At 39.6% G+C, this 22,550-nt stretch overlaps 3 protein-coding genes across 4 annotated transcripts; 1 reads left to right on the top strand and 2 right to left on the bottom strand.

The window, feature by feature from the left end:
- The first annotated feature begins 12,890 nt into the window (after positions 1–12,890).
- On the top strand, positions 12,891–15,471 carry LOC110882360. Of its 2 annotated transcripts, none has more exons than XM_022130400.2 (2): positions 12,891–13,102; positions 13,439–15,471. In XM_022130400.2, exon 2 carries the CDS (start codon positions 14,043–14,045, stop codon positions 14,679–14,681), a length of 639 nt encoding a protein of 212 aa, XP_021986092.1. In that variant the 5' UTR covers positions 12,891–13,102; positions 13,439–14,042; the 3' UTR covers positions 14,682–15,471. Both variants share the same exon structure in this region, with proteins under 2 accessions (XP_021986092.1, XP_021986093.1).
- Positions 15,472–18,743: 3,272 nt separating this feature from the next.
- LOC118482655 (protein FAR1-RELATED SEQUENCE 5-like) lies at positions 18,744–20,339 on the bottom strand. The gene is made up of 4 exons (XM_035978241.1): positions 20,256–20,339; positions 19,768–20,163; positions 19,019–19,471; positions 18,744–18,965 (listed from the first exon to the last, which is right to left on the bottom strand). Exons 1-4 carry the CDS (start codon positions 20,337–20,339, stop codon positions 18,744–18,746), a joined length of 1,155 nt encoding a protein of 384 aa, XP_035834134.1.
- LOC110882314 (protein FAR1-RELATED SEQUENCE 5-like) lies at positions 20,336–22,015 on the bottom strand. Its single transcript, XM_022130366.1, has 3 exons — positions 21,997–22,015; positions 20,669–21,476; positions 20,336–20,519 (listed from the first exon to the last, which is right to left on the bottom strand). The coding sequence occupies exons 1-3, from the start codon at positions 22,013–22,015 to the stop codon at positions 20,336–20,338; spliced, it is 1,011 nt and encodes a 336-aa protein (XP_021986058.1).
- Between the last annotated feature and the right edge of the window lie 535 nt (positions 22,016–22,550).

Raw genomic sequence — 22,550 nt, 5'->3', positions numbered from 1 at the left:
TTTATGGTGTTTTTAAACATAATGTTATGTATGGTGTTATTTATCATGGTGTTAAAAGTAGTGTTTAATTGATTAAGGGTGTTATAATGGTGTTATGTAGTTCATGTTTAGTTTTAAAGGGTGTTATTTGGTGTTATATCGGTTTAAGGTGTTTAGTGTGGGTAGTTTTTGTATTCGTGCAGGGTGTTTTTTTTAAATGGTGTTATAAACCTGTTTTATAGTTTTATTTGGTGTTTTATGGAGTTTTTAATGGTGCTTTTTAAATGGTGTTATAAACATCTAGATATATATGGTGTTATTTATCATGATCTGCATCTGAATGGTGTTATTTATCCTGCACTATCATGTAGGGTGTTATTTATCCTGCATCTGAATGGCTTTATTTATCCTGCATCTGAATGGTGTTATTTATCCTGCACTATCATGTAGGGTGTTATTTATTCTGTTCTTTGAAAGAATATGGTGTTATCTAGGGTGTTATTTATACTGGGCTTATATGGAAGTAGGTTATTTATCAAGGGTGTTAATTTTCATGTTGATTTTGATGAAGTGTGTTATTTATCCTGGTAGGTTATTTATCTAGTTTTAGGATAAGATGTATTAGATGAAGTAGGTGATGAAGTATTTTAAATATAGTTTTTAATTTTTTCTATAGCCAGGTCAAGTCATCGGCTTAGGGGAAAAATGTACAAATCACGTTTCAAAAACACAATTGACAGACCATTGGTATGTAGTGACTCAGAAACGTCAAATAACGACGACAAAGGTAATCCAAATGTAGTTTAAAGTATAAAGAAACAAAAAAAAATAAAGTTTTATTAGTAGCCATATGTGTTTATGTTTGTTGTTGAGAGTTGTTTTTGACGATGTTCGCTTTGAATAAAACAGATGGTCAAGATGGGATGAATGATGCTGGTAATGCAAAAACAAGAGAAGATGTTCCGCCGTCGATAAAAAACACACAAGGTACGTTTTGAAATAAATGATGTTGTGATTATAATAGGTTTGCATATAAGATATGATCAAAATTTATTTTTGTTTGCAGACTAGGATGTTACTGATAGTCAACTTGTCGTACACCCATCCGTCCATATAACATCAACAAAAGGTACTATGTTGAAGTGTTTATATTTTGAATTACTTGTTTACTAAAACAAATATTAAAAATTGTTGTAGATCGGCTGCAAGACCCGGATGATGATTTTGACGACACCCCACCACCGGGTAAGCAACGGAAATCGGCTGCCAAAAGAGCACCGTCTCGTGGAATGTATACCAGTGAGACAGCCATATAAGCCATTCACGAGTGCACAGATCAGGCCAAAAGTAGGTATCGACAATTTTTTAACACTAGCAAACGGCCTAAATGAGGAACAACGTAAGAAAGTGGAAGAAATTGGGTTTGGATCGATATTTGGTTATACGGTGACAGGTGTGCCTACTGCTTTGGCAAACTGGTTGGTTACAAATTACGAATCAGACAATGGTGTTTTAAACGTGGGCGGCGGGCGCACTGTAAACATAACGTCGGAGCTTGTTAAGAGTGTTTTCGGGCTGCCTATGGGACCAACAGATCTTGCTGAGAAGAAAAAGGCGAGCAAAAGGAAGGATGTTGTTGTCCAAGCATTCAGAGATCTGTTTAAGCATATGGATATCACTCGCTTGTCGCCGGTTCAGCTGATGAATTACATATTGGATTGGCAGGCTGATGACGGAAGACTGTTTGTACTGAACTTCTTGATTCTTTACTTTTCACTTCCGTCAACGTGCGATTCATTTCAAATATTCAGCCAGACGTGGATATCAAAAGCTTCAATTGGTGTGCGTACATGGTCACATGTCTCAAAAGAACGAAAACAGCGTGGCATGGTGGTGATGATGCTTTTCGAGGGCCGATGTTGTTACTTGCGGTAAGTATTTAACTTTTAGTATTAAAATATTATTGTGGTAGCATCATTAGTTAAAATAACTGATATGCAGCCACGTATTAGTAAATTAGACCATGTGTAAATTAAATAACACCTTGGCTAGCTGAGTAAAACCATAAGTGACATAATGAATATTTGTATATCTAAATGACACCACATATGTTTAAATAACACTATATAACTGCATAACACCCTTTTTTTACTTAATAACACTATGGATTAATAACACTATATAATTGCATAACACCCTAGTTTACGTAATAACAATTTATATATGTAAATGACACCACATATGATTTAATAACACTATATACCTGCATAACACCCTATTTAACTTAATAACAGTAACATCACTGTTGTTATCTTGTTTACAATTATTTTGACATTTATGCTGGGAATGAAACTTATTGCAAAATATTGGTGCAGGTTGCTTACGGAATTGTGTTAAAGAAGATACCTTCATCACACAGTTCAAATATTATTGAACTTGTAAATGATGATCTTCTGAACAATCTCGAATATGATATGGAAACTATGCATTCTGAACAAAATAAGAAGAGAAAGACGAGGGAAGATAAAAAAAACCCAAACGAGCAGAAGGGGATGAGTTTGGTGGAAAAAAAATCAAGAAGCAAAAACAAAGACAGGAAAAAGGAATGGAAAAGGAGAATCCGTTTGATGAAGGAAATGAAGAGATCGAGATCGAAGATGATGATGCGCACTTGGGTATATACAGACACTGTGCAGATTACCTCCTGTCACAAACTGACACCCAAACATGTGCCTTATTTGTAGGTTCGGATGGCGAAGTGCGCATTCCGATGGTCTCACAGTATGGTGACACTCCATCAGCATCAGGAACATCAGTTCAGGACGATTTTGAGCTGGTAAACATCTTATGGTTCATACTAGACTTGAAAGTATATGTTATTTCTCATGATATGTTATTAAACCGGGGTTTCGTACAGGTTCGGTCGAATTTGTTGGATAACTTGTTTAACGAATTTGAGATATGCGTTAACAAGATCAATAACACCATAACAAAATCGTATCTCATGTTCCCGAAGAGTGATCTGCTGAAACAGAAAGCATTGGAGTGGAAGGATATAATGAAAATGCACCTTGTTGTTGATGATGAGAAAAAAAGGATGGAGATGAAGTGGAAAAGGGAGATCAAAACGTTGACGCAAAAAAGGATGATGTGGCCGAGGCTGCTGAACCAGTTGATCCGCAAAAAGGTAGTGTATCATTAGACGGATATAACAGTCCTACGAACGAGCGAAATAAAGATCATATAACACAACACACTTCTCCCTTTTCACCAATGACGTCTTCGTTTGTCGCAGAACTGGACAAAGTTGTTGAAAGGGTTCAAAGTGAAATTACACCAGCGACAAAATTCAACGTTTCAGGAAGTGAAGCGGTGAACTTGTCAACAAGACTGGCAGACGCATCAACGGATGAAAAACGTATGGAAGTAACGCAGCCTGTTCAGCGTCAGGGATCGCCACGGCCGAAACGAACAATCAAGCTTCCGGAAGCACTACGGTCACCATACGTCGAGCGGGCTGTCATGTTGAGAACCGTTCGTGATAAGACTGAAGACGCACTGGCCCGATGGATATTTTCTGCAGTAGGAAACGTATGGTAAGAATCTGAATTGGACCTTAAAAAATGTGTTTATGTAGTGTATTATACGTTATAAGTTTTGAAATATATTGAATTATACGTTCTTGTCGATGGTGTTTTGGTTTGTAGGGATATTTTGTTCAGCGACAACGATAACGTGTCAGTGATGAGGGGGCCTTTTGAGTCGATGATGCCTGGTGTAACTGTGCACGTGAATGTCATCAGTGCCTGGGCCGCATTGTTGAACTATGAAGAAAAAAAGAGGAGGATTGGGACAGCCCCAAGATTATTCTGCAACGCAGGAATGTTGGTAAGTTTAATTTCCGGATATTATTAAGTGAAAACAGACCATAATATGTGAGCATAGTAAATAACACCATGTATATTTTGTGTCTGCATAAATGACACCATAGGTCTGTAAACTATAATATCATTGTTTAATTATGTCTGCTAAAATAACACCATAGTTTGATTACTGAAAACCTTCACAATTTGGTTTTTGTTTACCTGGAAAAACACTACAGCTCGAAAAGCAGACCGTATCATGTGAGCATAGTTAATGACACCATGTATTATTTATGACTGCTTAAATAACACCATAGGACTGGAAACAATAACACTATTGCTTAATTGTGTATTACTTAAATAACACCATAAATATTCTTGTGAATTCTTAACTTAACACCATAATTTGTTCTTTTGTTTACATGAAAAACACCACAGCTGGAAAAAGATTTCGCGTTGTCTGATCATGACCGATTAGTAGAATTTACGACAAACATGAATGTTGTGCTGGCTTCAACAGAACCAAAAGTATTTAAAGGCAACTTCGAGATGGTGTTTATACCTATGTTGACCGGGCAAAATTACTATCTGCTGTTTTTCAACTTGAGAACAAGAGATGTCTTTATTATTGACAATGTAGAAGGTAATGTTGGCTTAGAAAGATACCACGGAAATGTGGAGACGATGGTAAGTTTTTGAATGTTTATATTTATGCAGCTGCCGTAACAAAAAAAATTATTTCTTAACATCAAAAATGTCTAACTGTAGATAAGTACATTTTGTCAGTATCTAAAACCGATGCATCCTAAAATCGCCTCACATATAAGGAATACACAACCAGTTCGACTGGAATTGCCATGGCAAACACTTTACAATGGCATCGACTGTGGTATTTTCCTTATGCGACATATGGAAACTTACACTGGTAATCTGACGGGTGGTCCGTTGGACAACCCTTAATCATGTTAAAAGACGAATTAATTCTCCACTTAATCGCGTAATTATCTTGAATTAGATGACTACGGTTGCTTATGTTTCAGGTGCGATTCGGGAGCTAAAAAAGGACAAAACGCAGCTTGGGAAGAATTAGAGATGAACGGGTCGTGCGTGGGAGAAATGAAGAAACAAAACACACAAGTCAGGGCTCCACCGTAAATTACAGTGGCCACCGTAAATTACGGTGGTCACCGTAATTTACGATGGCCCTGAAACATGCCAGATTCCACCGTAACTTAGGAGACTTGCGCCGTAAATGTTTGATGTCCACCGTAACTTACGGTGGCCACCGTAAGTTACGGTGGAGGCTGCGAGGAAATCCGTAACTGCCTCATTTAATCGGTTTTTGGGGTGTCTTTTCACATTATCTCATCATTGGACGTTTCTCTTGAGTTCTAGGGGCGATTTTGGCTGATTGTACTTGGTTCCAAACAATTTCTAACATTCGGTTTATGTTTTTGATTGGTATGAACACTAAACTTGTTGTTATGATGATTCACCAAGCTATGTGTGGCTAAACTTATGGTGATCATCCTAAATTGAAGGTTTGTCTATGACTTTTGTGTTTGGATTCGTATTTCTAGAATAATAGACTTGCAATGTGTTTGTTTATTATGGTGTGTGAATGTTTATTTGTAAATTGTTGATTGATGTTATGATCATATTCTAAACCGTACGTTCTTGGTGTCACTGACAATCGAGATATCACGGGAGGGATTAGGGTTGGATATAAGTCAATTGGTTATTGGGTAACAACCTCGCGTTTTCATAATCCGAGTACTTAGTTCCCTTTTATCACGAACAAACAATCATACATGAATCATGTCTATGTGATTCTTTCTAGTGAGTCTAAACACAATTGTCAACAGCAAACCGGAAGTTTAGGATGATCGCTTCTTCCTAATCTGCTTTACAACCAACCTTTGATTTGATTATTTAGTTTATTTTAGTTTTAAAACCAAACAATCCAAGATATTGATATTTACTTTCTGCAAATTAGGTTAATTTAGTTAAAGTGCAAAGCTATAAAATCAACACATTTTCCACATACTCCCTGAGTTCGATACCCATTTACCACTATCTATAGTTGTTATTTGGATTAAATTTGCGTGTACCTACGACAGCACATCAAGTTTTGGCGCCGTTGTCGGGGAGTAGTGCACAACGTGTGTTAATTTAGTAGTTTTGTTTATTTTCGGGTTTACGCTGGTTGTGTTTAGTGTGCAGGTACTTTCAGGTGTATGCATACTAGAGGCTCTCACAAGTCGTCACTACTATCATTCGATCCGGAAATTGAAAGGACATTGAGGCAAAACAGAGTTCTATTACGAGAAAACAGAATTGTTGGTTCACCTACTTCACCCATTACACCAAGAAACATCATGCAAGAATCCCAAGTACCACCCACAACGGGTCAAACGACCTCAATTTTCACACCTACTGTCACACAACCATCACCAAACACCACCATACCTAATACCACTACCTAAGTCACACCAACCAATGTCACGCAACCAATCACTACCCAAGTTGAACCCACTATTACCTTTAGCCCTTCTACCACAATCCCACCACTTTCCCATTTCTTTCCCCCAACTACGGGTCAATCATCCTCTAATTTCACAATCGCACCAAATTCAACTATTGTGCATGCTATGCCATCTTTTAGACCACAAAACCAATCGGGGTTTCAATATTCAACTCTTCCCTTTGGGCAATCTTCGGGAATTCAAGGGGATGGTTATTATGATGGGTATGAAGAGGAATTTAGGGGATACGAAGAAGAAGGCTTTTACTATGGGGGTGATGGAGGATTTTGGGGTTACAAGGCGAAGCGGGTCAACAAAGTCAACCCATTCAACAATTTCAAAATATGGGTAGACTACCGGTTGGAGTGCAACACATTAGACCGCAAGGGCCACAATTGCAACGCCCTACACCGCTACAACAAGTGCGGCCTCAAAACATGCAACCTCAATTTCAAGGGCCGATTCCACAACAACCAATGCATCAACATCAATATCAACCGCCGTTTGTTCCTCAAGGGCCTATGCAAGGGCAAATGGGTCAACCAAGGGCACCATTGGGTGCACCTCAAAGAAATCAAAGGGAAGTAGTACGGGGAATTGATGCTCACTTCCGGCCCATTATCACTAACAATCCTTCGCCGGTAGTGATTCCTCATCGTGCAGATGGAAGGACCTTAGAAGTTAGAACAACCGCTCTCCAAAATTTACCAAAGTTCAAAGGGTTAGCAACGGAAGAACCCTACTTCCATTTGGATACATATGACTCCATTTGCAATACTATTGGAGGTCAAGGGTTTTCTGCGGATGATGTCAAGTTGGTCCTTTTCCAGTTTTTCCTAGAAGATAAAGCAAAGAGATGGTTTCACACATTGCCCTCCGCATCCATTTTTTACATGGGCCGACATGCAGCAAATATTCTTAGATGAATATTATACTTCTCAAAATACCAATGATGCTAGAAGAGGTTTGAGAAGTTTCCAACAACAATCGGGGGAGATGTTTCATGAAGCCTTGGAAAGGTTTAATATGATGTTACGGAATTGCCCTCATCATGGGTCCAACTTTGGGAATTATTGAATGCGTTTCATGAAGGGTTGAGTTCGGAGGATCCACGGGATTTAATGTCAATCACTAATGGTACATTCGGTACGAATTATGAACATATTGATTGGGCATTTTTAGAATAAATGGCGGTAAACTCGAAGAGAAAAGCTCAATCTTCAAGGCGAGCAAGGCATGTGACACAAAGGCCACAAGTGCATGGAGTAGAGAGTGGCAATGTTCAAACCACAAACCAAGTGTACAACGTGTGCACTAATTGCAATGAAATAGGCCATACGGCGGAAGTTTGTGTAGTGGGGTTGGTTGATGAGCAAGTAGAAGAGGTTAATGCAATTCAAGGAGGGGGTGGTCGAAATTTCAACATGAACTCCAACACATACCACCCCGGGTTACGAAATCATCCGAATTTTCGCTATGGGAACGTGGCGAACCAAGCTAACCCAAACTTTCAAGGAGCTCAAGGTAACTTTGCACCTCGTCAACAATACAATCAAGGCAACTATAGAGGTAGAAACAATTATGGGTACCAAGGGCAATTTCAACAAACGGGTCAAAGTGGTTCGGGTCAACCTTCATCAAGCGGGAATGAAGTCATGGATATGCTTCGGGCGATGCAACAAGATACGCAAAAGCGGAACCAACTAGATGAAGTCCGGATGCAAAAGGATGAGGTTCATGACAAGAGCATTCAATCACTAACAACCCAAATGGGTTAATTGGCAACCGATGTGGCGGAATTGAAGAAAAGCAAGGGTCAACTTCCTAGTGATACTAAGGTAAATCCTTCACATGGTTCGTCACGAGGTAATGTTAATATTAGTCATGTTAGTGTTTTGAGAAGTGGCAAAGAATTTAAGGCCAATTTGTCACCGGGTGTGGTCGAGGGGTAGTTGAGGATATCACGGGTAATGAAAGTGATGATGAAGTTTCACCGGTTAAACCTAAAGAATCAAATGTTAACAAACCGGGGTTGGGTGAAAACGAGAAAAGTGAAAAAGTTGAGGGTGAACCGAATCAAGTCCCATTTCCATCGGCCTTGCTTGACCCGGGTAGGAAGAATTTTATTACATCAAGAGGTCCCCAAAAAGAAGAATTGTGGGACATGTTTTAACAAGTAAAAATAAATCTTCCATTACATGATGCGATAAAACAAGTACCCGCTTACGCTAAATTCCTTAAGGAATTATGTACACAAAAAAGGCAACAAAAGTAGAAAATGCCTAAGCGGGTAGACTTGACCGGGCAAGTGAGTGCGGTGTTAAATGGGGAGCTTCCTCCTAAGCTCAAAGATCCGGGTACGCCATTGATAAATATACAAGTTGGTAATTTTCAAATGGCAAAGGCGTTACTTGATCTTGGAGCCGGGGTAAGCATTTTACCGGGGGGCTTATATGACCAATACGATTTTGGTTCGTTAGCCAGAGTGGAGACAACGGTTGTTTTGGCCGATTTGTCTCATAAGTTACCCCGAGGGATGGTTCAAAATGTGATTGTAAAAATTGATGAATTTTATTACCCGGTTGACATTCTAGTCTTGGACTACTCGTCCGCGGACCTAAAACAACAACAAAACGTAATTTTGGGTCGGCCATTTTTGAGCACCGCGCATGCCGTGATCGATTGTAGATTTGGTACAGTCGATATGACTTTTGGAAATCGAAAAATGCGCTTGAATGTTTTTACTAACAATTCTAATGATGTTGGTGTTGATGAGTGTTTCATGGCAGATTTAGTCGATGGATGCAACCCTCACGAGTACGAGGAGGATGGCATAGATATTTGTTTGTGTGATTTTTCTAAACAGGTACATGCGTGTGCACTAGGGGTTGAGGAAGAAAAGCAAGATGCTATGGCTTTAAAGGAAGGTCGACCGCCATGGACTCATCAATTCGAAGGCTTGCCGGCGGAAATAAGTTCGGGTACTAAACCATCGCTAGAGGAACCGCCAAAGTTGGAACTTAAGGACTTGCCGAGCCATTTGAAGTATGCTTTCTTAGGGGATAATGACACTCTACCAGTCATTATTGCCTCTAATTTAGAGATGGCACAAGAACAAGCCTTACTTGAAGTGTTAAAGGAGAACAAGGGAGCTATTGGATGGACGATTGCCGATCTCAAAGGAATTAGTCCATCTATCGTCATGCACAAGATCATTACCACCGATGATGCAAAGCCGACACGAGAAGCTCAAAGGCGATTGAATCCGAACCTACGAGAGGTATTAAAAAAGGCGGTAATAAAATGGTTGGATGCGGGAATTATCTATCCGATTTCGGATAGCGCTTGGGTGAGTCCCACCTAAGTTGTGCCTAAGAAGGCCGGTATTCAAGTAGTCAAAGACGAACATGGTGAACAAATTGCCACCCGACCGGTTACCGGGTGGCGTGTATGTATTGACTACCGAAAATTGAATGCCGCCACTTCTAAGGACCACTTTCCGCTTCCTTTCATTGACCAAATTATTGAAAAATTATCAGGTCAAAAAATTTATTGCTTTTTGGACAGGTATTCGGGTTACAATCAAATAGCAATACACCCGGATGACCAACACAAGACCACTTTTACTTGTCCAAATGGCACTTTCGCTTTTCGGCGAATGCCATTTGGCTTGTGCAACGCACCGGCAACTTTCCAACGATGTATGATGAGCATCTTCTCGGACATGGTTGGAGAGTCGCTTGAGGTGTTCATGGATGACTTTTCAATCTTTGGCACTAGTTTTGAATCATGTCTCAACAAATTACAAAAAGTTTTAAAAAGGTGTGTTGAGAAAAATTTAGTGCTAAGTTGGGAAAAAAGTCACTTCATGGTGCAAGAGGGCATTGTGCTTGGTCATGTGATATCGGAAAGTGGCATGGAGGTGGACAAGGCAAAAATACGGGTAATATCATCTTTGCCACCTCCGAAAAATGTTAAGGGTGTAAGATCATTTTTGGGACACGCGGGGTTTTATAGACGTTTCATAAAAGGTATTAGTGTTATCACCAAACCTTTATGCAACTTGTCATTAAAAGATGTCTCCTTTGAGTTTACTAATGAGTGTATGCAAGCTTTTACTGTTTTGAAGGAACACTTGGTCAAAGCTCCCATCTTGCAACCGTCGGATTGGTCAAAGCCATTCGAGATTATGTGTGACGCAAGCGACACTACTATTGGTGCAGTTTTGGGTCAACGGGTTGATAGGAAACTGGTGGTAATTTATTATGCGAGCAAGACTTTATCAGAAGCGCAACTGAATTACACCACAACCGAGAAGGAATTATTAGCGGTGGTGTATGCTTTGGATAAGTTTCGCTCGTATATTTGGGGGAGTAAAGTTGTGGTATATTCGGATCATAGTGGGTCCGATATTTGATGGGGAAAAGGGATGCGAAGCCTCGTTTGATTCGGTGGGCACTGCTATTGCAAGAGTTTGATTTGGAAATTCGAGATAAAAAGGGAAGTGAGAACGTAGTAGCGGATCACTTGTCTTGGATCCCGGTGGAAGGAATTGATGATGTGAGTGAAATAAATGAAAGCTTTCCCGACGAGCAACTTTTAGCCGTTTCGACCTTTGTTGCACCGTGGTATGCTCACTATGTCAACTATTTAGCCACGGGTGCCATACCGAATCATTGGACCAAGAAGTGACGACAACAATTTATCGTCCAAGTGAAGCAATACATTTGGGATGAACCGGATCTCTTCAAGATTGGACCGGATCAAGTTATTCGGAGGTGTGTGCCTGAAACAGAAGTGTTGGAAATTTTGACCCATGCCCATTCATCCGCATGTGGAGGTCATTTTAGTGGGCACAAAACGGGCTATCGGGTTCTCTCATGTGGGTTTTATTGGCCCACAATTTTCAAAGACGCGTGCGAGTTTGCAAGAAATTGTATAAATTGTCAAAAGATGGGAAGCATCTCGAAGAGGGATGAGATGCCATTACAACCAATCTTGGTTATAGAAATATTCGATGTTTGGGGCATTGACTTTATGGGCCCCTTCCCGAATTCGAATGGCTTCTTATATATTTTGGTAGCGATGGATTATGTTTCAAAGTGGATTGAAGCTATTGCAACAAGAACAAATGACCATTCGGTTGTTTGTAAGTTTGTTCAATCCAACATCTTCACCTGTTTTGGCATTCCAAGAGTTATCATAAGTGATGGTGGTTCGCACTTCAAGAACTTTAATTTCGGGAAATTGTAGAAGAGGTATAGCGTGAATCACCAGATTGCCACACCTTACCATCCACAAACAAGTGGACAAGTTGAGGTGTCCAACCGTCAAATCAAGGAAATTCTCATGAATACGGTAAGAACGGATAGGAAGGATTGGTCGAGTAAATTGGATGATGTGTTGTGGGCATACCGAACGGCCTACAAGACTCCTATTGGCACAACCCCTTACCGGATGGTTTATGGGAAGGGTTGTCATTTGCCAATGGAGTTAGCGCATCGGGCATATTGGGCGATCAATACGGTCAATGCGGACTACAATGAAGCGGGGAAGATGAGGAAGTTACAATTGTGCGAAATTGAAGAACTTAGAGACGAGGCGTATGAATGTGCATCGGCGTATAAAGATAAACTTAAGAAGGTACATGACGCAAAATTGAGGAAGAAAATATTTGAAGTGGGTCAAAAAGTTTGGTTGTACAACTCAAGACTCAAGATGTTCACGGGCAAGCTCAAAAGTAAATGGATGGGCCCATATGTCGTTCGGCGAGTTGGAAGGTTTGGTGATGTGGACATCCAAGACGAGCAAATGAACAAACAACAAACGGTGAACGGTCATCGGTTGAAGCCGTACTTAGAAGGGAACGACATTAACAACTTGGAACTCGATAAAGTGGGCTACATTCTACGCCCGGTCGATGAGGAACAACCATGAGAGGCCCAGGTTTGGTAGTATAAATAGTAGCATTTCATTTTGTTTTGTTTTGTATAGGTTGCACAATTGCTGTATTTCTTTGAAATCCGTGTTTGAAACAAGTTTGGGGATATTCGGGTCACGAATTACTCTAACATTGTGTTGAGGACAACACGGGACTTTCGAGGGGGTAGGGTGATTTTTACATGTTTTTGAAAAAATTTAACAACACAAAAAATCGAAAAAACTGAAAAAAATATAAAAATAACACTTAAAACCACAATTTTCAGCGAAACAGAGATGCCCAGGTGCCACCGTAATTTACGGTGGTCATGGAAAAATTTTTGGCTTTACAATATTTCGCTACTGAGTTACGGTAGAACAAGTTTGCCAGCATCCACCGTAATTTACGGTCCACACCGCAATTTACGGTGGACCTAGCGAGACAATGGGCGGTTCGGTTTCTGCGTTACATATAAAAAAAATATATAATAAAACAAATAGGTCACGTGAACTCTTCCCCATCCACTCCTTTTCTTTCATTCTTCCCTCACCACAAGTTTCATCTATCACTTTCATTAAGACCCACAAGATCCATAGCCTTCTCCAACCTTCAATCCCTCATATCTTCTTCAATTCTCAGTCAAATCAAGTGAAATCTAGGTCTATCTTGACTTATTTTTCACGTAGTTTCTGATTTTGCCAAGAGATTTGCGAGAAAACAAGGTTTTCGGGTCTGAATCACAAACTCTAGGTCCGAAAATTTTGGGGCTTTTTGAAGTTCTTGCCTCATTTGTGTTTCTTACATCTTCAAACAAGGTATGGAAGTTTATTTACTATGTTTTGTTGATGCATTGTGAGAAAGAAGGTTATTGGTGTTACTTGTTCATACCCACTTGCTTGTTCTTAGATGTTGATATGAATATGGTTATTTGAACATGGTTATGGGTTGTAGATGTAGGATTTGTGATTAAAGTAGTGAACTTTTGGGAATCTCTACATTGTAGAGACACCATGCCCAAATTTTGTTGAAAATGATTTATAAAATTTTGGTTCACTAACATCTACAACCATAGTAACAAGCAAGTGTGGGGATGTTTGGAGAAGGGACTAATTTTTGGTGTTTGGTTGTGTTGTTTGTTTCAATGTGTGCAGGAAAATGGTAAAGACAAAGGAGAAAGCGGGAGCTAGCTCATCTTCTTCGTCGAAAGGAAAGGGCAAACAGCGGGAAGTGCAACCAAAGAAGAGGCAATATTTGGGTCGAGTTGATGAGAGTGAAAGTGAGGAAGAAATGGAGTTGGACCCGGCTGAAAAGCCAAAATGGGATTCTGGTCCATTGGATGAGCAACCGGAGCATTGGCAACCGACACTCTTTCATGACAGTATGAACCGATTGAAAAATAAGGCAGCTGCATTCATCTGTGAAAGGGAGGTGAGAGAAGTTGAATTTGGCCCGTTTGGTGTGTTTGCCAAATTCCGCGCTCTAGGATGGGAGTCGGCACTTAGTTGTTATGATAAGGATAAAAACAACTTGTTCATAACCGAAATTCAAGAATGGATAGCAACCCTTAAGTGTAAAAGATATGATAAGCCGTCACAAATGAAGTTAACGGGTGAAGTGCATGGGATTCCGGTAGAGATGTCTTTTGACACGCTAAAGAAATTGGGGAAGTATGACAGTTTAAATGCTCGTGACTACATGATTCCTGACCTTGATAACCTTTTGATAAAGCCGGAGAAGCACCCTCGTTAGAATGATATGTTAGAAACGTTGTTTTTGCCCGGTACTTATCATGGAGTCTCGTATCGGAAGAATTTGAAAATTGAAGCAAAGTTGTTGTTGGCGATTTGCCTCTTAAATGTCATACCGCGAAGGGGGGACAAGGAGCAAGTTAGGTACCCGGAAGTACCCGTCCTCTATTCGCTACTCACTGGGTCTCCGCGTTTTCCAATCCGATATCTGATCATGAACCACCTCTGGATTTGCCGAAACAAGTTGGGAAGAGATGTTATCCCGTATTGCCGAATTATCACGGGATTGATGAAGCAGCAAAAGGCAATCACGTCAGAGGATAGAGGAGCAACAAAACGGCATCAGACTTTTACTTTAGACAATTTGGGGATTGGTTGGACTTACACGCAATCGGAACGGTACCATAAGCTCAAGTCGGAGGGGCAGAGATGGAGAGCATTAAAGGTGGGTGCAAGAGATCTTCTACCGGGTGAAGAGGATGAACCCGAAAGTGATGCGGAAGTACCGAGTGGTAATGATGATTATGCAGACGAGCCGCATGGTGGTGAGAATGTTAATGTAGGCCAAGGGGGCCCGGGTGGAGGTTATGGTGGTGCTTTCTACGATTACACGGAGCGTTCTTATGAGCCCGGGTGGGCTTATTAGGGCACTATGCAAGAGGTTATAGAGAATCAACGTCCTCCGGCTTCTGTTTTTGAATCATGGTCGGGTTCGGAACAGACGTTATTTGATCAAAACACGATGATGAGTGTAAGCATAGAGCGGTCTTTGAAACATAGCTTTGATCGTCATGAGGCGTGGAATCGCACACATGCGTATTCCCATGAATTGGAGATTAACAACCGATACCATGATGACCAAGCAAGAAGATTTCATGCAGATTGGCACGCCAGGCGGCCGGTGGTTGTGGATCCACAACATGTGGATTATGCATCTCTACCACCTTATGATGGTAGTGTGTCGTATCCGACCCCACAGCTTCATCATTCACAATGGATCGACCCGCGCCAACAAGAAGGAGCTCCGCAACAAGGAGGGAGTAGTAGCGGTTCATTTGCATTTGGAGAATGGAATGACATGATGTCTTCCATTTTTGGGCCTCCACAGCCTCGCTATTACTAGTCAGGTCGTGCTCCTTCCTTCCTTGTATATTTTGTGAATACTTGTTAGCTTGTTTTGTTTATGGTCGGGTGGTTGGGTGGTGTTAGTTGTTATGTTACGTTCGGGTTGGTGCTAGTTGGTGGTGTTTTGTTTTTAAAAGAAGAAAAACATAAAAAATATAAAATGAAAATACCAAAAAGAAATTTGTGGTTTGAGTGTTGAGCTTTTGGGTGATGTGAAAGATGGTTAGTGATCAAATCCTCCTAAAACCATACATTGGGGTCAATGTATCCCAAGTGTGGGGATGGGGGGAAATTTTTGAAGATTTTGAAAATTTTTAAGTCAAGCAAAATAATGTGAGAAATTGAACACCCTAGATTAACCCAAATTGATGCATCGGCAACCCTTGATACCCCTTTCATTCTTGGTGAGAGTTGAAGCCACACTTGTACATAAATAATTCTTGTCTTTGATGAGAGTGGCAACGGGTGGGGGTGCATTAGAACTTGTGCCTTGATACGGTTTGAGTCCTTAGTTAGGCGTGAATGCGAAAAGGATAAGGGCATTTAGGTAGCCTCGTCTTTAGTGTGTGTGAGTGTGGGATTTGGGAGGTTGGACCTCATAAATTATATATATGAGCATGGTAGTGAGAGGGGCGGGGGTTTGGACATTTAGTGCCCAATTTCGTGCCTAAAAGCCTATCGTTTGTTACCCCTAGCTAGTTACCTAAAAATTACCCAATTTGACTCGGTCTTATAGTGTTAGTAGTTGTTTAGTATGAATTGATGCATTTATGAAAAAAAAAACAGAAAAAAAAGAAAGAAAAAAAATATAGAAAAAGCAATGAAAAAGAAAAAAAATGATGTTGAGTTATCTTGTATATAGTAGTTAGTTTGGTAGTTGTTTGTTTGTTTCTTTGTGTAATAAAAGACCGGGTTAAATTTTTGCTACTTCATATATATTCCATTTCCTACCCGTACACCTAGCCACGTTAGAACCTTAAAAGTCCCTTTGATTTGCATTCATGTTTGACACGCTTAAGGAGAAGGATTGATTTAGGTACAAGCCTATAGTTGTGCAACCGCCCGTTAGCCTTTGTGTGTCTAGCTCATATTGCTAGTGCTTACTTGTTACCGAGAGGAGAGACATAGCGAGGGGTGCATTATTTTAGGTGTTAAAAAGGGGTTAGTAAAAGGACTACACGTTTATGCTTGGTTTACATTGATCACTTGTTTTGAAAACGGTTTGATGAGTTGCTTGGGACAAGCAACAGTTAAGTGTGGGGATGTGACGGGTGGTCTATTGGACAACCCTTAATCATGTTGAAAGACGAATTAATTCTTCACTTAATCGCGTAATTATCTTGAATTAGATGACTACGGTTGCTTATGTTTCAGGTGCGGTTCGGGAGCTAAAAAAGGACAAAACGCAGCTTGGGAAGGATTAGAGATGAATGGGTCGTGCGTGGGAGAAATGAAGAAACAAAACACACAAGTCAGGGCTCCACCGTAAATTACGGTGGCCATCGTAATTTACGGTGGCCCTGAAACATGCCAGATTCCACCGTAACTCAGGAGACTTGCACCGTAAATGTTTGATGTCCACCGTAACTTACGGTGGCCACCGTAAGTTACGGTGGAGGCTGCGAGGAAATCCGTAACTGCCTCATTTAATCAGTTTTTGGGGTGTCTTTTCACATTATCTCATCATTGGACGTTTCTCTGGAGTTCTAAGGGCGATTTTGGCTGATTGTACTTGGTTCCAAACAATTTCTAACATTCGGTTTATGTTTTTGATTGGTATGAACACTAAACTTGTTGTTATGATGATTCACCAAGCTATGTGTGGCTAAACTTATGGTGATCATCCTAAATTGAAGGTTTGTCTTTGACTTTTGTGTTTGGATTCGTATTTCTAGAATAATAGACTTGCAATGCGTTTGTTTATTATGGTGTGTGAATGTTTGTTTGTAAATTGTTGATTGATGTTATGATCATATTCTAAACCGTACGTTCTTGGTGTCGCTGACAATCGAGATATCACAGGAGGGATTAGGGTTGGATATAAGTCAATTGGTTATCGGGTAACAACCTCGCGTTTTCATAATCCGAGTACTTAGTTCCCTTTTATCACAAACAAACAATCATACATGAATCATGTCTATGTGATTCTTTCTAGTGAGTCTAAACACAATTGTCAACAGCAAACTGGAAGTTTAGGATGATCGCTTCCTCCTAATCTGCTTTACAACCAACCTTTGATTTGAGTTATTTAGTTAGTTTTAGTTTTAAAACCAAACAATCCAAATTATTGATATTTACTTTCTGCAAATTAGGTTAATTTACTTAAAGTGCAAAGCTATAAAATCAACACATTTTCCACATACTCCCTAAGTTCGATACCCATTTACCACTATCTATAGTTGTTATTTGGATTAAATTTGCGTGTACCTACGACAGCACGGCATAATCGCGTTTAAATTTCTGTTTAGTAAAAAAAATAATTAAAATACATGTTGCTGAAATATGAACAATTCTGATGGTTTGGTATTGAATAGGAACACACGTTGGACATTGGATGTGTGGTTTATCGAATGAGAGGGGCGTTACTGGCGAGGTGTTGCCTGATCAAGCATGCGAAATCGAGGATCTGCGTAAGAAGTACCTATCAAAAATGCTCCTAAGCGATGTGAACACGGAACGAGGCCAAGTGGAACGAGAAGTACAAGAATACGCACTTTTGGACGAGGATGATAGGGTGAGATTGGAAGACAATGCAATTGATCGGATTGCTGAAAGGTTGGGAGCTGGCGTGTAGGTGGACAGCGGAACATAGTTAAACTTTTTGTTAATATACAAACATTTTGGGTCATATAGATTATATGATGTGTTAGCGTTTTGGCTAAGTTGTGATTATGGTGTAATTTGACTATATAAAGCCTGATTACAATCGTAAGCTGTTTCTGTTTTACACCTTTTTATTCAGGTGTTTTAATGAATTTATATTGCGATTTCCCACACAAAAAGAACGCGTATTGAGCAGATGGTTTTTTACAAAGTAAATGATGTTCATGTTAATGATGTATAAAAAAACATACCAACTCCTTTGCACAATTAAGACACTATAGGCAAGTAAATAACACAATAAAGCTACACATACATAAATAAACAACGTGAACATATGAACACCATTAATAACACCCAGAACTAAAAATAACACCACAGGTTTTGAGAATAAAAAAAAATAATTTCTATATAGATAAATAACACCATTAACAACAAATAACACCCTGAACAAGAAATAATACCACTGGATAACAATAAATTTCTGAGGGAGGACAAATAACACTATTCAAATTGCAACGTACATAATAAAAACACCCTGAACAACAAATAACACCATTGGTTAACAAAAACAAACATATTTAACAGAAACAATATATAAAACATTGTCACCGGTAATATTAAATTCGAACAAAAGCAAACAAAATAAGACCATGAGTGTATGCAAATCCGAAAAACAATAAAAAAAAAACCTAACAATGTACCAAACAAGAAGAAAGTACGTTAAAAATAACAAAATTTTTAGACATCTCTAAATAACTTACTACTCCTCTTTCCCATCCTCCTCGTCTAATGCATCCTCATCTTGTTCACCCATATCTTCTTCAACTTCCACCCATTCATCTTCCTCCTCATTAACTTCATCAGCTTCTTCACCGTCATCCTCGGCCATAGCTTGTTCTTTAGTCCGGGTAGGGTTTTTGCAAGTACGTCTGTTATGCCCGTATCTAAAACACTTTTGACACTGACGACTCTTTTTACCCAACTGACTTAATGCAATTTCACGTTTGGACTTCATCCGTTTAGGCTTACCCATACCTTTGAATCTTGTTCCAAAGGGAGAACGGTTGCATCAGATGGTTTTGTGTTACCAGTAATTTCGGCAAACCTTTCACGACGGCTCTTAATTGGAGCATTGACGACCGACTCATCCGCAGTTTTGAAATAATTAACAACATGATCCCTGAACGAGCATAGCGCATCAAAGTTGGTGACAAGCTTGTTAATAACGGACTCTGTAGAATATGTGATCTCACGTACAACACGGTTAGCTTCATTATAACGATCCTCGGTCTCGTTGATACCTAGAATAGCACCAGGGGCACTATTTGGAACAGCCTCCCGTGTCCAACGTCGTAATATATAGCGTTGTGGAAACTCCCTAATGTCCAGCATCCTTAGCACACAAAAGATGTGCGAGCACAACAACCCAAACTGTTCGAATCTTTTGCATGTACAATACAGAGTCATGTCGTCCTCCCGCATCATAACCTATAAAACACCATTAGAAATTTAGAAGTTTTCATAAATAACACTACAAAACACCATATGCAATTGGAAATCGGCAAAAGCTATACAATTTTCAAAAATAACACTACAAAACATCATGTGTATACCTCGAAGAAAGTAGTGCATGGTTGTTCCCAGTCCTTCACAAAAAAAATAACGAAGTCAGCCACGTTGTCCCACTTTCCGATAGCACATCTGTGTATACCGTTTTATATCTCCAACTGCTGGTCAAAAAATATAGTGCGTGTGAATATCCTGGCAGCTTGATCCTCCAAAACAAAGTCTTCAGCCCATATTTCAGCGTTGGTATTTCTGGTGTCATGATCATTCTTCCTGTGCTCATGTCTCTGAGCTTCAATAGCAGAATCAAAATGCCTGAGAAATTCGACAAGTGTGCAACCCGGGTTACAGAACTGTCCAAAGAAATGGTTCTCACTCTCTGAACGAGAAGAGGTACGCATAAGCCCGGACATGACATCCTCATGATAATAAGCCGGTATCCAAGTATCCCTGATTTGATAAAGTGACTGCAGCCACTCATGATCAACCAAGTTAAAATCGTTCATTATGGTAGCCCACTCACTTTCAAACTTAACAGGTAGAATTGAATCGGTCCACACAATGGCACACAGCCTCTTTTTGAAATCTGTATTATTGCAGATTGTAGCACCAACCTAAAACACCATTGAATAACATATAACACCATAATCACCAAAAAGTATGTAAAAAGTATAAAGAAAGGTTAAAAGGACGAACAACTAAACACCTTAGCAGAAGGCCTGTCCATGATGTGCCACATGCATAGCCTATGTCTACTCTCGGGCCATGTATCTTCAATAGCCTTCTTCATGGCATGGCTGGGTCTTGGTCGGTGACAATCACCGGAGGGGCACGGCCAAATGCTTGACGAAACACATTTAGCAACCAACTGTAAGTTTCAGCAGTTTCGTTTCCTATTATAGCGGCACCAAGAGTAACGTTGCGATTGTGATTGTCGATACCGGTAAATGGAACAAACATCATGTTGTACCTAAAAACAAATACGGAATAAAAACACCATAAAACTAAATGACATATACTAAAGAAAATAAGCTGTAAAAATCAAAATAAATATAATAATTACCAAACTTACTTGTTACGACAATATGTGGCATCAAATGAAACAACGTCACCAAACACCGAAAGTTCCTTGTGGCATCTTCATCTGCCCAAAACAAACCCCTTAAAACCCCACCTTCGTCTGTTATACACTCCATTGAAAAGTTTGGCATGTACTCTTTCTTCCTCATAAGCCGTTTAATCATCATATCAGCGTCAAACTCAGATATATACCTGTTCAGGTCTCGCTTGAAATTTTTAAAATCGTTTTTGGTTGCCCCAACCTTGTCAAACCCACCATACAATGTCCTCATGATATTAAACGCTTTGACAGGTCCAATGTTCAAGGCGCTCAACGCGTTAACGGCTTGCTCTTGCATATAGTTCATACCTCGGTTAGCGGGGAGTAAATGCCTATCTTCCTCAGCAACAAAAAAGTGATTATGTGCCTCATTGAAAGGATATACCTCGTATAGATTCAAAGGCATTAACTTTACACACATATGTGCTTCGCACCCCGTCCTTATAGAAGGAACACGACGAACAAATTTCCTCTTTGACCCATTATTTAAGGTGTCAATCTTTTTAGATGTATCGATCGCCTTCAAAGATTTAGTCCCCTCCTTTGAGCAAACGAACCATTTAGATTTTATAACACCATGATGCGTGTATTGAGAAGACTTCCTGGCAGTGAAGCCTGAAGCCATTGCATACTGCTGATAAAAGAGGAATGCGTTGTTCATCGTATCAAAGGTCATCTTATCCTTCAGTTTAAGCGATTCATCTACCTCCGGTAAATAAGTCTTCTTACCGGAGTTTGGAGACAAATGTGGTTTCCCAAGCGGCTGATAGGTTTCAAATCCTGCGAAAATAATTAAATTGATTGATTCTACATAAAAAAACAATAAAACATAATACGCATAAAATAACACCACAAAACAACTGTTATAAAAAAACACCCTCTATTTAGATGAAAAAACACCATGAACGTATGAAAACCCTGTAAGGAACAACACATACAAAAAAAAACACCATGACTCATCATCAACTGATATAAAAAACACATACCAGCTTCAACTTCGATAACATACTTAAAAACACCATGCACATATAAAAAACACCCTGAACGGGTTACACATGGAATCATCACAAAAATTTCGTATAGTAAAGTAACACACATGGAAAAACACCATACAGTGTACCAAAGTAAAAACACCACAACAAATATGCAAAAACACCAATGCAAAAAAAAAAAAAAAAACACCATACAGAGTTATAACTGGTGTTCATGAAAATTCCAATAAAAATAACAGATGATTGAAAAATTGACAATTACAATTAAATGAACACTGTTCTTGCATATTCATTACAATTACATAATAAGCTGCGAATCAAACATACAGAATTACCTTGATCGTCGTTCTCCATGAAGAAAGAAAGTATGAATCAGATTAACAATTGTATGTGTATGCAATCTGTATGCGTGATCAAATAATAAACTGAAAGCGATTATATAAAGATTAAGAAGAGATCGAGATAAGGTAAAGATTTAGATGAATCTGAATGATTAAGAAGAGATCGAGATAATTTAAAGATTTAGATGAATCTGATAATATATTCAAAAATCGAATTCCCTAAAAAACTCAGAAAAATCGGTTACAAAGATTTGATCCTTAATTAGGTTTATTGGTAAAATTACTAATATAACCTTGATCTAATGAAATTAATATGGAATGATCTAATGACTGAGATTCTTTCTCTCCTTTCTCACACTTTAGGCCTTTTTTAGAGGATCTTTTACCTATATATATATATATATATGTATGTATGTATAGGTATATGTAAAAGAAGGGAGGCACGGCGAGACCGGCGAGTGGGAGCCGAAAAGGACTAGCCGGGCCGAGGGGGCGGTGTGGGGGACCGGCGCCGGGCCAGGCCGGGCCTAAGCCGGCCCCCATACCGT

The sequence above is a fragment of the Helianthus annuus genome, chromosome 10 (assembly GCF_002127325.2).
Source record: "Helianthus annuus cultivar XRQ/B chromosome 10, HanXRQr2.0-SUNRISE, whole genome shotgun sequence".
Lineage (NCBI taxonomy): Eukaryota > Viridiplantae > Streptophyta > Magnoliopsida > Asterales > Asteraceae > Helianthus > Helianthus annuus.
The sequence above is the reverse complement of the archived record's forward strand: the minus strand, read 5'-3'. Positions and strand labels throughout refer to the sequence as shown.

What these genes read in the sequence shown, in the direction of transcription:
- LOC118482655 (XM_035978241.1), bottom strand. Translation starts at nt 20,339, where the DNA reads ATGAAGAAGGCTATTGAAGATACATGGCCCGAGAGTAGACATAGGCTA. An exon ending in TGGACAGGCCTTCTGCTAAG is followed by an intron (nt 20,164 to 20,255) that starts GTGTTTAGTTGT and finishes ATGGTGTTTTAG; the next exon opens with GTTGGTGCTACAATCTGCAA. An exon ending in CTTTGGAACAAGATTCAAAG is followed by an intron (nt 18,966 to 19,018) that starts GTATGGGTAAGC and finishes GCATTAAGTCAG; the next exon opens with TTGGGTAAAAAGAGTCGTCA.
- LOC110882314 (XM_022130366.1), bottom strand. An exon ending in GATGCCACAAGGAACTTTCG is followed by an intron (nt 20,520 to 20,668) that starts GTGTTTGGTGAC and finishes ATTTGTTTTTAG; the next exon opens with GTACAACATGATGTTTGTTC.
- LOC110882360 (XM_022130400.2), top strand. Translation starts at nt 14,043, where the DNA reads ATGTTAGAAACGTTGTTTTTGCCCGGTACTTATCATGGAGTCTCGTAT.